This window comes from Nothobranchius furzeri, chromosome 1 (assembly GCF_043380555.1).
Source record: "Nothobranchius furzeri strain GRZ-AD chromosome 1, NfurGRZ-RIMD1, whole genome shotgun sequence".
NCBI classification, from domain to species: domain Eukaryota; kingdom Metazoa; phylum Chordata; class Actinopteri; order Cyprinodontiformes; family Nothobranchiidae; genus Nothobranchius; species Nothobranchius furzeri.
This window is the reverse complement of record NC_091741.1, coordinates 29,259,831-29,277,121: the sequence shown is the minus strand read 5'-3', so window position 1 is coordinate 29,277,121 and position 17,291 is coordinate 29,259,831. Positions and strand designations below refer to the sequence as shown.

Here is a 17,291-nt window from a genome sequence, read left to right as displayed (position 1 = left end):
TTAGCAGACAGAGGCAGACAGTTAAACCACCGTTTATATTTTCCATGATTATCAACATTTTTATAAGCCATTTTCGGAGTGTTTGTGTAATTTATTTACCATTAATGTGAAGTTTTCAACCACAGACCAAAAACAAATCATCCTAAAACTGACAAGGCACTTGGAAGGAAGATCCCGGCGCTCGTAGCAGCTACGCCTGCTGTTCGTCTGTATCACTTCATTCTGTCTGTGTGAAAACAATCGGGGTTTCTATTGGGAGTTTTACCGCACTGAAACGTCTTCAGTGAGTCAGGTCTAGCCATGAGTAATGTCATCTGTAACAAACATTCTTATCTCCAGGCTGCCAGCAATAACACGGGATGTTTGTGGTTAAAAATGCAATGTTTCAATCCCCATGTCTGTCTCGTGTTGCACAAACCGGATTTATGATGCCTTCAAAAGGTGCATATTTAAAAAACAACTTTAATAAACTCAGAATAAAACTGTTGGACTTTAAATATTTAGTTAAGACACACGGTTGATCAAAAACATTTTGGCAGGACTATTCCGTTAAGATGAGTTAGAAATATAAGTGAAGCATGTCGATACTGACATACAGTCAGGGTCCGAAATTAACACTCGCCACTCGCCAAATGCGAGCACATTGCTCCATTTGGCGAGTAGATTTTTGAGCTCTACCTGCCACCTGGCGAGTAAATGTTTGCACCAAATTAGTTATGTTTATCAGTCATCTTCCACGGATTTCTGATACTCCTCCCGCCTGCATGCAACGTACACAAACGTACGCGAAACGTGAACGCCGCATCCAACGTCATTTCCGCCTATCCCATTCAATCAGTTTATCAAGTTAGCCGTTAGCTTCGTGTTAAAACTAGCGGTGAAATGTGGCGGTTTTTAACTGGAGTCAGCCAGCCTTCCAAAGGAAAACTCGTCGAACTGGAAGAAAAACCACCAGGACCAGTGGCAACCAGAAGATTTTGTGAAAAGTGGCAAACTGGAGACGGCGGAGTCGTGAGACGATGGCTACATTATGATGGCCACGTAGCGTTGCTGCCTTTCACAGACAACTGTCCCTCGGCATTCTTCAAATATCCAAAAAATGCCCATACTTCCCACTTTGTCTTCTTTGAGGGATAATAAATGTCCTGAGTGCTGCCGTCTCCTCTGGCCATTATTTCAGCTTTAGCTTCAAGAAAGTTTTGGTTGTAAACAACAAAGTGCGCATGTGCCGCCGGCAACTTCAGCAGATGATACGGTGGCTGGTAAGGGTTACCGTGCCTACACCGCAGCCACGGTAATCCACCGAGATAATATATCTTTTAAAAAACAAGACGGTTATTATTATTGTCAACTTTTTTATCGGGGTTTACTGCTACACCGGTTACCGTGACAACCCTAGCCCTGACACACTTTCAGATATTCTCATGGTGCAGCTGTGTTCTCCAGAGATCAAGGACTAGGACCCAAATGAGGCTGTAAGGCTTTGGCACAAAGACGGTGTCAGAAGCAGGAGGCCAGACTTCATGGACAGAGAAAACAAGGAGTCTGACTAGATTTCAATGAAAGAGTTCATAAAAACATCTCTAAAAATAAATAAATAAATAGTAAAAATGACAAAAGAGTTGTTTTCCTTATTAATTGATGTTTTAATTGTTTTGTCACTCTGTTTGGAATCAACATAATATAGAATAACATGCTTTAGGTAGATCTAAATCATTTAGAATTTTGGCCGGTGAGTAAAAAATGTTATTTCGGACCCTGCATACAGTTATTTAATATGACTACTGATTGAGTTGGTGAATACACTGCATTTATTTATTATGTCCAGCCAAAATCAAGCAGTGTGTGTGGCTTGTCAAAATAAGAGCATAAAGTCATGCCACACACAGAAAGCTTCGCTCTGCGGGTCGGTCTAGACCGTTTATTATGATCCGTGTTCACTTTACCAATATTTTCCATCCTTATAGGGAGCCTAAGTCACACCCTTCTACTTCCGGACCACGGGTCCCCGGAAGAACGAAAAAATGAATGCAAGTCAACGGGGCTAATACACCATTTTCTAATTCCGCTTGTTTTGTGCCATGGATTTCACATATGATGTCCGTGAATTTTAAAGACGCATTTTGATACCAAGAACACGCTTATTTTCTAACAGGGGGAAAGGCTATTTTAGGTTTTGTGTGAAAATAAGTCCAAGACTACGAATGCGCTTCACGAAAGTGACGTAATCGAACCAGACACGGAGAAAACTGAGGGAAAAGGGCTGTAAGTTCCGCGAACTTCCCACAGGAGGAAAGAGCCACCATAAATCTGGTCATGTGGTAAGTAGCAGCTACTTTGAGGAGAGATTATGTGGTGACGTCACATATGCGACATGCTGATTTCTAGTTTGTAATCATGCTAATTACAAACTTTTACAAGCTAATAAATCTCAAAGTTCAGTGGCCTAGTGGTAGAGTGTCCGCCCTGAGACTGGGAGATCAGGGTTTGATTCCTGGTCGGGTCATACCAAAGACTTAGAAAAAAATGGGACCCAATGCCTCCCTGCTTGACACTCAGCATTAAGGGGTTGGACTGGGGGGTTAAACCACCAAATGGTTCCCAAGTGCGGCTGTGTCTGCAGCTCACCGCTCCCCCAGGGGATGGGTCAAATGCGGAGAACAAATATCGCACACACACCAGTGTGTATGACAACTAACGGGACTTTAACTTTAAAGTACGTGACAGGCGTGGTGGAAACTCCCATCATTACTTTTCATTTAAAATGCAGTACAACATATGTGTGATCCAGGGCGTAAGGCAAAGCGGATTAGATAATAGTGTTTTTAGCCCCGTTGACTTGCATTCATTTCTTCGTTCTTCCGGGGACCCAGGGTGCGGAAGTAAACTTAGAATAAACATTATGAAAATATAAACTGAGACAAAAATTACTTTTACCATACGGTTGCCATGGAAATGCACAACAACAGCCCTGTTTTAGATAAGAAACATTTAAATGGACATTAGCCGAAGGCCTGGGTGATGGGGAAAAATATCTACCACAATATATGTTTCCATATCATACGATCTCAGTTTTAATCATGATTATTTTACCCTGCCAGTTAAAACCAGCTCAAAAATAGAAACTGGTTTACCTTAACTTTTTATTAATATAATAATTATTTTTATATCAGTGATATACTAAATAAACTAACTGTCCACTCTGGGATATTGAACATACGTCGTTTACATGACATTACCCGGCCTAACTTCCGCTCTAGTGGAACAGGAAAAGAGGAATGTGAATGTTTTCCCCGGACGCTTCTTCTTGTTTTATGGCGGTGGGCAACCAAGGAGCATTACTGACTCCTACTGGTCCTACACACTTCTGCCATGTTTGATTGCAAAAATAAGTTCATAAATGTGATCGAACTGAAAATAATCACGACCACTAACTACGATTACGCTCTGCTGCAAGTTGTGTTTCCACAATAGGAGTTCTAGGAAGTTTCTGGCAGAAGGAAAAGTACCCATGAGACATGATGACCTGGTCTTCTTGACCTTTGTGTTAAAATTGGCCTTTTCTGGACTTTGCGGAGACATCAGCATATCGTGACTGCTTTGTCGATGAGTGATGTCACCGATCAACACGAGGGGACACTATCATTACGCTTCATGTAGGGCTGGGCGATTTATCGATATTTTTAAAATATCGATATAAGTTTTAAACAAGATACAAGATGACTTTATATATTTATATCAATATAACTGGCCAAACTGCTATGCTAGTGATTAGCCGCTATGTTAGCTCTAAGTGGTTTTTATGTGTATTCTCACAAGTTTGCTCAATCTGAGAGTCTCTGGGAAAATGTGCTGCTCTAAACTTTGCATTTGGCATCCTGGTTTATAATTATTTGGGGACGTTCAACACCATCAGAGTTCTGTTTTTCCGTCCTGCTTGTGCGGAGAGACGAGCCAAACCCCTCCCTCCCCTGTGTAATGAGGAAACAGTTACGGAAAGCCGGAGTGGCCAAATGACCTCAAACATATTGTAAGGGTTTGAATAGTAAACGAAAGGCGAGCTCAACGGGTGAGAAATGTTGTTCCGATTTTTTCCGCTCTGGTTAGCTATGCTAGTAAATACTATGTTACGAGCGATTCTGTTAAAAGTAAAGAGTTTGTAAGGCGTGGGTTACGGCGACAGTAATCCAAAAATAATACTCATAAAAGGGCAACCAGAGACTCTGAGTCATTACAGTATAATCCCTGATATGAGTCTATACTGTCAGATTCCAGCCATGTTTGCCCTGATTACTAATAACTCCACGGTGCGTGACCCACGTGACCTTCAGTAGATGCAATTACATCATCATAAATTTAGTTTAACATGAGAGATTTTTTTTTTCTCTGGACAAGAAATATACGATATGGGCCATCTTCAGATGAAATTTAAATAATTTTACATTAATTATAAATATAAACGTGCCTGTGGGACATTTGATACACCTGTAGCTCATGTCTGTCTGTCTGTCTGTCTGTCTGTCTGTCTGTGTCTGTCTGTCTGTCTGTGTCTGTGTGTGTGTGTGTGTGTGTGTGTGTGTGTGTGTGTGTGTGTGTGTGTGTGTGCGTGCGTGCGTGTGTGTGTGTGTTAGCAGACAGCTGTACCAGTGTTTCTAAAGCCCAGACTGGTAGAGAATAGGCACTATGGTTAAAATTTGACAAGAATCATTACATTTTTATGCATTTAATCTTCTGATTTACGTTTATAATTTCTCAAGACAGCTAAAAAGGAGGTAACTTGTAAATATTTTACAGGAGGAAAAATATCTAGATATATATCGTGTGCGTGTTTTGTTTGATTTGGTGATTGTGTTATGATGATGTAAATGACTCTGCTGTCTTATCTGCTATTTTGTTGTATAATCTGAGGACCCACTCGAAAATGAGATGACACATTTCAAGTGGTTTCTATCCTCATAAAATATAAGTTAAATAAATAAAATATCATATATCGGAATTCAGCAAAAAGATATTGAGATGTAAGTTTTGGTCCATATCGCCCAGTCCTAGTCTCAAGTCTATTTTTTATGCACTACTCTTCTAAAACATGTCAAACTCTGCAGTTTAGATCGGGACAGACAGGAAGTCAAAACACAAAGCAGTGTAAAGCATCAGGAAACTTTCTAAATAAAAGTCACATGCAGATAAACATGCATCAAATCCTGTGAGACCCCCATGATTTTTTAACAATTTTTTTCATTCACCTTTAGGTGTGAATGAAACAAATTTCAACAAATATTTTTTGTAAAATTTTATAATTTACAAATAATTTATTACACGTCCACTTCAGTGGACAGCGTGCATTCTGAACATGAAATATGTTGGCTTGGCTTACTGAAGTCCAAATGGAGAGGCTCACATGCAATAAAGTCTTCAACAGCTGTGCTTAATAGCAAAAATAAATAAATAACAATTTTGAGTACCTGTCCACTAGGGTTGTCACGGTAACCGGTATAGCGGTAAACCCCGGTAAAAAAGTTGACAATAAAAATAACCGTCCAGTTTTTAAAAAACTAAATTATCTCGGTGGGTTTACCGTGGCCGCGGTTTCGGCGCGGTGACCCTTACCAGCCACCGTCGCTTCAGCTGAAGTTCCCGCGGCGCGCACACGCACTTTTTAGTTTGCAACAGCACCAAAACTTTGAAGCTGAAATAACGGCCGAAGGAGGAGACGGCAGCGCCCAGGACATCCATCAGCCCTCAGAGAAGACTAAATCGGAAGTATGGGCATATTTGGGATTTCTGAAAAACGCTGAGGGACAGTTAATAGAAGACGGCTATCCCGTTTGCAGAACGTGCAGGAAACAAGCGTCTGCAGAAGGCAGCAACACTTCAAATCTAACAGCACATCTGCGTGACGATCACCCACGTCTCTACAGCCAGTGCAAGGTAAGTTAACATTAGCATTTTAGCTTAAATGCATGACGTGAGGACTTTTGGTTGAGGGAGAATGCAACGAGTCACTATATACTGCAGCCGCAGCGTCCTCTGCCAGCATTTAAACCGTGTCACGGACACCCTGTTGCTGGATGAAGCATCTTATTTGTTGATGATGAAGAGAAATATACAATTAGTTCCTTGTCATTGATTTGTTTACTTATTCAATGCCATTTATACTTGAACATTTGGATTTGATTACATAGTGTAGTAGTTATTTTAGTCAGTTGTTTAAAGTGGATATTTATTTTAAATACATATTTTTAAGGTTGACTTGTACAGCGCTCAAGTCAAGTGTGGACTGGAGTTTTAGATTTTCATTTTGATAATGAAGAAAACAAGTATATGAGAAAACAAGTGGTGTTTCTTTGATTTGTTTACATATTGTTTATGTTTTGAATGTTTGGATTTGTATAATTTAAACCTGCACTGACTACTGTAACATGTTCCAGAAAAATAAGCTATTTGTTCCTTTACTTGTGAAAAGTTGCACTTTTGCTAAGGCTTTGTGTTATTTTAGGTTTAATAAACACTGTTAAACCTTTTCAGAACTATTTCAGTTTGGGTAGAACAGGACTATCAATGCTTTCTGAACATATGCAACACCGTTTAAAAAATACCGCGATAATACCGAAAACCGTGATAATTTTGGTCACAATAACCGTGAGGTTACATTTTCATACCGTGACAACCCTACTGTCCACTGTAGTGACCATTATGCATCAAAGGGTTAAAAGGCACAACAAAGTAAATCTGTGATTCCAAAGAAGGATTTGCTCAATAACAATAATAATAATAATAATAACAATAATAATGGTTGATTTTTGTGATTGTTTGTAACCAAAATGCAAACTGAAATCCAAAATAGATGACTGCTCAGCCCATATAACCTAGGCTTTTTTAATCACTTGATTATGACTATGAATATCAGTGAGAACGAGCTGCATCCCTGCAGTCCAGACACAGCGGGAACCTGTTGTAAGGTAAAGACACTTTTGTCCACAGCAGACAAACTTGAACATTATCCCTGCTTTATTCACATGCTGCACGATTAACTCTGACCCACGCAGGCATCGTTTGGGTGTTTCCATTGGCAATAAATAGAAAAGGAGCTTTTCTCTGAAGAGTTTACTTTCCATGTTCCTCTTTATGTTTACGTACAAATCAAACTGAAGTACGTCTCAGCGACCAATGGTGATAATAGATCTTGAAAGCTCTACTAGGCAAATGAATGAATGTTACTACAAAAACACACAGGGAAACTGCAACTCCACAGGCTCTAGAATAAAGCAAATGCAGCGACAAAGTAGGTAAAAGCAATTATATGAGTTGAATTTAAAAGGAAAGCTGAACTAAATCACCTGAAAGAAATGAGGCATGCTTGGGAGTCTGGTTGTAGAAGAGCATCACTTCAAAATGGAAAAATCAGTATGCTGAACTAAATCTAGATGTTTGTTTTCCCTTCTATAAAACTTAAGTAAGAAGTGAGAGCAGCGTTGGGTTGGGGCGTGGGGTTAAATATGCAGGGCACCGTGGAATTTTAATCCCCTCCAGTCTTAACTGTAAAAGCCCCCCCGTCCTCCACTAGTTTCCACTTCTTGGCTGCATCCTATGACTGGCTTCATTGATTTGCCCTCTTGCCCCTTTAATTATTAACATATCAGCCCCTTTTGCTGATGTTCCTCATCATGTCATGTGTTTGCATTTAGCCCCCACACACAAAAGGAGCAGGCCTTAAATATCATGACACAAACACAGCCAGAGAAGAAGTGAAAGGCATAAAAGCCTCGTTCACAATGTTACAGGAGAATGTTTACCAGATCACTGCCGGCTGCTTGGATTTCACAGCCATAGGAGTCTCCGCTGAGGAAGCCTGGAAATAAACACAAGCCTGGCCTCGTTCAGCGGGGGGGCTGGACTCCTGGGATGATTACACCTCCTTATTGTTATGAATTACCTACAAGTATTTCCTAAACGAAGACTATGTTTACCCAGCGGACTGGTGATACTGTGTGTGCCAGAAGAATGCGTGGCCAAAAGTTTCACTGCTACTTCCCTCTGACTTAATCAGCTGTAGTACTAAAAAAAAGCACTGGCATTGATTTATTTAGTAAATGATTTAAATGTAGCTAGCCTTCTTTCTGAAAGGACAATTAAATGGTTATTGACTTTATCTTGGGCTGCACGATATTAGTAAAACTTGTGATGCACCATAACAGTGATTACGATATGACTTGCAATAAATACATAAATACTTAACTCAAGAACAAAAAAAGATCAAAACATTATAGAAAATGAGAAAAGCATAAATTGTTAACAAAAGATGTGAGGAAAGGAAAAAAGAAAAAGTCATCAGTGGATCCCGGGAAAAGCAGAACCGGCAGAAGCTAACTCAGGTGTTTGCTAGCCATTTAAATTAAGTGCTATCTGCCCTAAGGGGCGGGCATCTAACCTATAATAACTCACCCGATTGGCCAAATGGGTGAAGGGCTCTATTTGATTTGTCAAAAACTTCACGCTTATGTTTGATTGACAAAATGCATAATGTGTAGCAAACATTTGAGCTGACCATTCATTGCCGGGGGGTGGGGGGGGGGGGGGGTTCTGTTCTTTGCGATATGCATATGCCTATATCGTGATACATTTGTAATGTATTGTGCAGCACTAATTTCATCCCATAACCTGTTGTTTGAAATAAAATTTAAGAACAATTTTTGCTTAAAATCATAACTAATTGTTTGTACTGAAATGTTTTCCCATTTGTGTTTACCTTTATATTAACTTTTCCACCTTAAAAGTGTAGAGACTTAAGCTGTTTTTTTAATCCATGGAGTGACCATCTCCCCTATTTAGGAACTGACTTCCTTTGATGTAATAACCATGTAGTTAACGTGTAATAAACATTTAATAAAGATGACTGAGATGTTTCACAGCAAAACATCTTAAGACTACCTCGGAACTGCTTGATGCTCACGTTGCTATCTTAAAACATAACAATTTTAGCAGTTTTAAAAACAAACGTTAACTTTTCCGTCAGAAGCCAGTTTTGTAACCCAGTGCCATTTAACCCTTTGATGCATGAATTATGAAATCTTCAACCATGATTTTTTAACAGCTTTTTCATTCATATTTGGGTGTGAATGAAACAAATTTCAACAAATATTTTTTGTAAAATTTTATAATTTACAAATAATTTATTACATATCCACTTCAGTGGACAGCGTGCGTTCTGAACATGAAATATGTTGGCTTGGCTTACTGAAGTCCAAATGGAGGGGCTCAAATGCAATAAAGTCTTCAACAGCTGTGCTTAATAGCAAAAACAAATAAATAACAATTTTGAGTAACTGTCCACTGTAGCGACCGTTATGCATCAAAGGGTTAATAACATGATATTAAAAGTTAAAAATAATAAACAGTTGCCTATATTCAGTTTCTGTTTCTTAAAAAAGGTGATCCAAGCTTCGCTACTTGATGCTAACGTTGCTAGCTTAAGAATGCCGGGCTCTATGCTAGCACTTGGGAACTTTAGTAGCTCCCCTGGAGAGCTGCTGGTCCCCACTTGTGACCCACAACTGTCCTCTGAGGTTAAGAAGAGGCCTGGAGGGCAAAACTCACCGTTGATTCCTTTGTTTGGGACGTCGTTAACGTTTAAGCCTTTGGAGGTGAAAGCAGCACGAACTTCGTTACAGTTTTTTAACTTTTGCTCCGCAGCCGCGGACAGCACAACCAGCGTGGAAACACACAGCAGCAGAAGCGTCTTCATCTTTGTTTTCATAGGAAAAAATTAAATTTAATAATAATAATAAAAGAGCAGCCGCTCAGGTGCGAGTAGCTAAAACACTAGTGAGTTTGAGTCCCACGAAGAAGCAGCGCTGATTTCTCCCGGACTCCATTCACAGCAGCTCCGAGGCCAGCTCCAAACTACCCGGTCCGACGGGGAAAAGTTCAAATAAAAACACCGAAAATACGCCTAAAGCAGGCTCAAATGTCCTCTAGAAAAGCTGCAGTCTTGGGAAAAATGTCAAGTTCCAGACTCGACAAACGAAGAAAAAACGTAAAAAAAAACTGCGGTTTAAAAAACTTTCTCTCAAACTGAGGCGACAGTCTCAGCCACACAAGCGAATTTCACCGAAAGTAAAAAAAATAAAATAAAATAAACACGGGATGAGAGACACGACTACAGAAAGTTGCCTGGACAAAGTTGGGTCTATAGTCGTCCGTTTATTTTCTTCCTCTCCAAACTTGAAGGCTCCGTGGCTTGTGCGGCTCCGGGACGGGGCGCTGGGCTGCTCGCTACTCCTACTGGGATCCAGATGCGAGCCAAATGCCCCGGTGGACACCCAGGAGCGAGAGCGAGTTCCGGGGACAAAGAGCTGGAGACCGGGAACACCAGGGCTGGAGCAGGAGCGTCCAGAACCTGGATCTGCTCAGGTTTCTGGCTTTACGACGACAAGAGACAGACTGGTGTCGAAAATCAGGACTGGAGCTGAGGGTGGAGCCACACAACAGCAGGCCCGGGCTGATTACTGACCCAAAAGTACAAAATCACATACATAAGAGTCAAGCTGAAGACCCCAGAGTCACAACTATCTCTCATTTATAGTGTGAGCTGTGGAAAGAGAGTGCTCTCCTATTGTTTCTGTGGAGATCACACAAGTTACAACAATATTTGAAGCAAAAAGACACTTCTTTGAATGCCTATAGAATGGAAATACCCATCATTTTCCCACAGCGGGGATATGTGTTTGTACTAGCAGCAAAAACATAGCAGATGCTACCACAGTGGCATGGCTGCAAATGTCCCTTATTGTGATGTCACAATAAGGAAAACCAAAATAAACCCACCTCCACCTGTCGACACTCAGCTAGGCGTCTGCTCTTAATGTGGAGGAGCAGCAGCTCTACTCCAAGTTCCTCCCAGATTTCTGAGCTTTTACCCTCATAGCAGCCAGTCATGGGATGAGTGGGCATGGCCAGCAGCAACTGGTTTTATTTAATTGACAGAACCCTGAAACAACTCGTTCTGTAAGGCACAGAAGCTGGTGATATGATCTTTTGTGAGGCTGAATTTATGCAAATAATCTAATGAAAATGTTTTTTTATTGACATTATATATAACCTTTAATATATATTGAATATTTTTCATGGAAAGTTTTAAATAGCACCACAATACCCCTCACAGGGGTACAGTTCCCTGAACAGCCTTGGTTTGGAGAAATAGATTTTATACCCTAAAGTTCTCAGTCCTAGTTCCGGAGAGCCGGTATCCAGCACGTTTTAGTTTTAACCCTGTTTCAACACACTTGATCGCAATCAGCAGATAATTAACAGGCTTCTGCAGAGCTGGATGAGCTGCTGAACAGATGATTCAACCATTATGTGCTGAGTACCAGCCGTCCAGGACCAGGATTGAAAACCCCTGCCCAAAAGGACTGATGCTAATGACTAGTCTGAGTGCAGCCAAGAACTAGATGTATTGCTGTAGAACACCCCTAATTATGTACATTTTTTAGCATGTCGTGTACTTTTATTTTATAAACATTTACAATGCCAATAGTTATTAATGAGCAAAATATTACAGACAGCAGGAAGATGGAGAGAGAACTTCCTGTACGTGTACAGCGGAGGTCTATCAGGAACATATTACAACCTCAGTTTAAGCTTTGGTGTGGAATCAAAACGTATGGTGCAATAAAGAATTAGAGGATAACATTTGTTGACACTGCTGAAAAATAATATGTTGTATCCTTTATTTCTATTCGCTGGTGAAAGTTCTCAGTCATCCAGGTCATGGCTATCCAAAGAGGTTCAAATGGAGGCAACTGGACTTCTTTGCTTTCTTGAAGACATTTCGCTTCTCATCTGAGGAGCTTTGTCAAGTCTGACAGGAATTTGGGAGAGTCGAGTTTATAAACTGTAGCTGTCTGTTGTTGCTGAAACCACCTTTGAACATCCTTCCATCCATCCATCCATCCATTCATCCATTTTCATCTGCTTATCCAGAGTCTGGTCACGGAGGCAGCAGCCTGAGGCAAGAGGCCCAGACTTCCCTCTCCCCAGCCACTTGGGCCAGCTCTTCCGGGAGAATCCCAAGGCGTTCCCTGGCCAGCTGAGAGACATAGTCCCTCCACCGTGTCCTGGGTCTCTCTTTAGGGCTCCTCCCAGTTGGAAGAGCCCGGAAAACCTCACCAGGGAGGCATCCAGGAGGCTTCCTGACCAGATGCCCGAGCCACCTCAACTGGCTCCTCTGGATGTGGAGGAGCAGCAAATCTACTCCAAGCCCCTCCCGGACGACTGAGCTTCTCACCCTATCTCTAAGGGAGAGCCCAGCCACTCTTCGGATAAAACTCATTTCGGCCTCTCGTATCAGCGATCTCGTTCTTTCTGTCACTACCCAAAGCTCATGACCACAGATGACGGTAGGAACGTAGATCGACGGTAGAACTTCGTCTTCTGACTCAGCTCTCTCTTCACCACGACAGACCGGTACAACGCCCGCATCACTGCAGATGCAGCGCCAATCCGTCTATCGATCTCACGCTCCAGTTTTTCCTCTCTCATGAACAAGACCCCGAGGTACTTAAACTCCTCCACTTGGGGCAGGACCTCCCCCCTGACTCGGAGAAGCCACCCTACCCATTTTACTCTATGAACACCCCATCCTCCCTAACGCCTCATGAGTTGTTTATGTCGTTATGTTCTATTGTGTTTATTTCTATTATTGTCACTTTGACACCTAGATAACTGTAACTGCTTTCTTCAGAATAAAATGCGTTACATGTAAAAATAGGCTTTTTAAAAATGTTTTAGTCAACCTGAGATGAGAACTGTTATTACCTTTACGAAGGAACACACTCAAAAAATGGCTGAAATTGTCTCTCTAAGTCTCTTTTGATTCCATGTTGGTAACCATAACAGGTTCTTGTAGTCGTGAACCTCATAATTTATTCACCAAACGGTTTGAAAGGAGCGGACTATTCCTGCGTCGTGTTTTCCTGCCCGGTATATCAGCGCTAGTTTAAACCTCGTGGATCAGGACCTGACAAGTGTTTTGGCAACCACAGAGTAAAAAAAAGAGACAGGCCTGTTCCTTACACAAACACGGGTCAGCCTGTGTCCTGTTACCAGCCGGCCAGTTGTGTCTCCACTCTGCAGCTGCTTGTCACGCTGGTAGCAGCAAAGTACAGTAAACAGACTGCTGAGGGAGAAACGTTGACGTGTGGAGGTCTAAACAGCCAAGTGTACGTTTGTCCATGTGTGAACATCCTTCTGTAGGTGTTTGTTAGAACGACACATACCAAAGCACGATTCTTCCAGTGACCTTTGCCCCATTTGCGACGCGGGTAGACAAACCAGATAAATTTGAGTTAAATAGCACGTGGACACCGTGGATGGCCGTAATCTAGCGCACCCCGATCCACTGTAATCACATTCATCATCCATCTTCATGAAAAGCTGCAAATATTTGGAAAGGTTCTGCAGAATATGGAGAAGATCATTTTATAAGGTGCACAAACAGTCGAACAAGCAGGGTAGAAGTGGTAATGAGACTTTTTACCCCCTGCATTTAAACATTCCTGGATTGTGTGCATGTGTGTGTATGTGAGTGTGTGTGTGTGTTCATGTCCGTTGGTCTGGGGGGGGGTAGCAGCACTCAGCAAAATGACATTCCTTCTTTTGTGTCCACATTCCTGAGGCGGCTCCATTCATTCTGTGTGACTGCTGCTGCTGAGGAGGAGGAGGATGCTGGAGCAGAGCACATGGGAGAGCGTGGGCCCGGCACTCCTCTCAACAGGCCAACAAAGGCTAAGAAAATGGTTTAGCGCCATGGTAATTAGACACGAATGAGCTTTGAACGACGTGACATGTCTCAGGCTTTTTCTCTGTGCAGGAGGAATTTTCAGCGTCCAGCCCGGTTAAATAAATCGGACCTGACCGGGAGGAGGGCGGGCGGCGGAGTTTGTGCACGCTTAAGCCCCTGGATTGCAAAGTTATTTCAATTTACATGCACTGTTTGATGACCCCGGTGGTACCCAAGCCCAAATTTCTTTGTGTGATTGTTACATTTTGCTGAAATACATATTCATCAGTCCAGCTGAAGCCACACTGCTCCTCCTAGTCAGCTGTTCTAACTGCTCCTGCTGACTAACTACCCCTCCGACCTTAACTCTGGGTTGCTTCAACCAATATTTCCTTAAGAAAACATGTGCGCTCTGCATTTCAATAGGTCTATTTGCCCATTCTCAAGCCTGCATTAGCATTCAGAGTGTACCCCCCCCAGGGCTGGCTGCTGCCTCCCCACAGCCAGCTTTTGCTCATCTCCTAATAATCTGCTGCAGTTTTCCATCGTAAAGGCTGCGACCTAGATCAGGAGAGGAAAAGCACCGCTGGGTGATAATGGAGTTTTTGTCTGCCAGGTGAGAAAAGTTGCAGCAGGATTTTGCAGAGATGGAGACGTGTGAAGCTGTGACAGCAGATAAGCCTTTAAAACTGCACCAAAACACAAACAGGTAGCACAATTAGCACCAATTAACTGATAGATGTTAACCGATTAGGGTGAGCCTGGGGGGAAACCGATCAGACTCAAACAGTTAGAGGAGATCTCCCTCCCAGAGCGCTCCATCGTCCCTCAGGTGAAGTGAGCACATGTCCAGAGAAAGTTCCAGCTTTGAAATCAGTCGGGGTGAAAAAGCACAAAGTTGCAGGAATTCCTGTGTCCTCCTCTTGACATCTCCAGTGCGATAATCATTTTCTCTGCATCCATTCATGGAGAATTCCCTCTGGATCAGTCAAATCAGGGACATTCACTGTCATGTGATTTGTCATTTCTCACTTTCTTCAGCCTCTTTTCATCTTTTGCCACGGATCAAATGGTTTCTACCCGTTTCAAACTCATAAAACATTTAGCCTGAGAGTCAAACCTTATATTCTACAATCGTCTCTTTAGGCTGCTTTTTTCGCTCTGCTCATATTTGAGAGAACCTGGCCTCAAAATTAAGATCCACTTTTTGTCTGGGACTGAATTCAGCCCAACACACAGCTAACACCTTGGTAGTCCTCACTCCTGGTCCTGCAGGGCTGGTATGCAGCATGTTTTAGTTTTAAACCTGCTTCCACCACACACCTGATTTCAATCAGCAGGGGATTAACAGGCCTCTGCAGAGCCTGATGAGCTGCTGCACAGGTGAACCATCCACTGAATCAGACGTGTTGGAGCAGAGAAACAAGAAAAACATGCTGGACACCGGCCCTCCAGGACCAGGAGTGAGTACCACGGGTGTACGTGTTAATAATTCAGCACTGAAAGAGTCATTCAGGTCCTCTGAAGTGTGTTAATATAGTATCTCACCTGGTTTATCCGGCTCTATGAGCAACCTCACTTTGGAGAAATGGAGATGAGTTCTGATTGGTTTGAGAAGCTAACAGCTAGTCGGAGCATTCTCTGTTCAAAAGCTGGTTCCTGCGGTCTAAAAATCTCTTTACTATCTGAAATTCCACAGTGACAGTCACAAAGAGTCTTGAGTTTGTTGTGACTCTTCTTGCCCTTGGCCTGTCCGATTTCCTGCCTGATTTGTTCTCCGTCTGCGTAGTTACGGAGACACACAATGCCGTGATGCGTTGACGCAGGGGCTCTGCAAAAGGTGACAGAGACATGCCCTATTTTAAAACTGTCAGTGAAAAAAAAAACAGCGACTGCAAGCATGTGATTGGTCAGGACATCACTTCCTTTAACCACCCCCTGTCCTATCAGGTGACCCCTCCAGGACAGGGGGTGGTTAAACATAGTTGATAGTTTATCCCTTGGCAGGAGTGAAGTGGTGCACGCCTATAAAAAAGCACCTGAGGCCCATCTGACCCCATTAACGATGCTGGAGGGTTAAATTCATGAACACCACCATTTCCCCTAAAAAAGATCTCTAAAAAGATAAATGCAGAAGAGATCTGGCAGCAGACACGGAGCAGATTGGAGAGCATCTCGCTGAAAAAGTCTAGTGATGTGACGTTCACGAACGAATCGAATCTTTTGAACGGGTTTTCAAAGTCAATGATGAGAGCCGAGTTCCTGTAGAGAGCCGTTCATCTTAACAAACCTCCCCGGACGTCAGTCAGACTCACCCGCTCAACCCCCCCCCCCCCCCCCCACCCCACCCCCCCCCGCTCCCTTGGCTTCACTTCGTTCAAAGGAGCCAGTCTTTTGAACGGCTCTTTGAGGTAAACGACCCACTAATGAACAGCTCCCATGAAAGAGCCATAAATCCCATCACAAAAAAAGTCCAAGGAAGTTTGGGACCAACCACTGAGAACGCTCTGTCGCCGCGAGTAATGGGCTCGACACACGGGAGGCGACATCGCCTCTCCTCCATTCATTTTCAATGAGACAAGCGCGACAAAGCGATAATCGCGGGTCTCTCTCCTACTAAGCGAAACACGAAAAACGTGCGTGTGAAATTTTGCGCTCGTGCACGTGTCGTGCACAGGCGACCCAGCGACGCGATCCCAGAAAGTTGAAACATTTTCAACTTTTCATCGCTGTCGCTTGGACGAGGACCAATCAACGGAGGTTTCGTTCACTGACCAATGAGCGGACAGGATGCTCCTCCGAGCAAACATGGAGGAGAAGTTGATTATTATTATGTTTTATAGTAAAATCAGAAGTAAGATTTCACATAACTCTAGCAGCACCTTGTGAAACATCATATCTACCACTTTATTAACTCTGAACCGCTTAAATAACCTTAATTCCCTCCAACCTGACACAGCCAATCAAAACAACGGAAGTTTGGATTTCGCCATGGAACAGAACGCGTAGACGGCTTTACCGCTGGCCGCTGCCGCGGGTCGCCTCCCGTGTGTCGAGCCCCTTATGGCGGGTTTTTGGAACTGTTAAAAGAGCATGAGAGCCGGACCTCGTGGTTCTGGCCGGGACGTAAGCGGACAGCAGCTCAGAGATGTAAACTTGGGCCAGGCCATGAAGGGATTTAAAAACCAAAAGTAAAATTTTCAAATGGATCCTGTAGGAGACAGGAAGCTAGTGGAGAGAGGCCAGAACCGGGGTTATGTGATCTCACTTGCTGGTTCCAGTCAGCAAGCAGGCCGTTGCCTTTTGGACCAGCTGAAGTCGGTGTGGGGAGGACTGGTCCAGGCCAGAATACAGGGAGTTGCAGTAGTCCAATCGGCAGGACACGAACAGGTGGATGACATGTTCGAGGACATTAGCAGGAAGGTATGGCTTCACCTTCGCTATCTGCCTTAAATGATAAAAGCCTGATTGGACCACTGCACTCACCTGTCTGTAAAGATTACAAGAACCG

General features: G+C 42.9%; 1 protein-coding gene across 2 annotated transcripts in view; it reads right to left on the bottom strand.

The window, feature by feature from the left end:
- Positions 1-9,985, bottom strand: part of gpc4 (glypican 4) — a 58,988-nt gene extending 49,003 nt beyond the window's left edge. For both annotated transcript variants that reach the window (XM_054738125.2, XM_015950533.3), the window contains exon 1: positions 9,595-9,985. In XM_054738125.2, coding sequence (XP_054594100.1) covers positions 9,595-9,754 — 160 coding nt within the window. In that variant the 5' untranslated portion in view covers positions 9,755-9,985. The remainder of the gene's footprint in view (positions 1-9,594) is intronic.
- Positions 9,986-17,291: the final 7,306 nt, after the last annotated feature.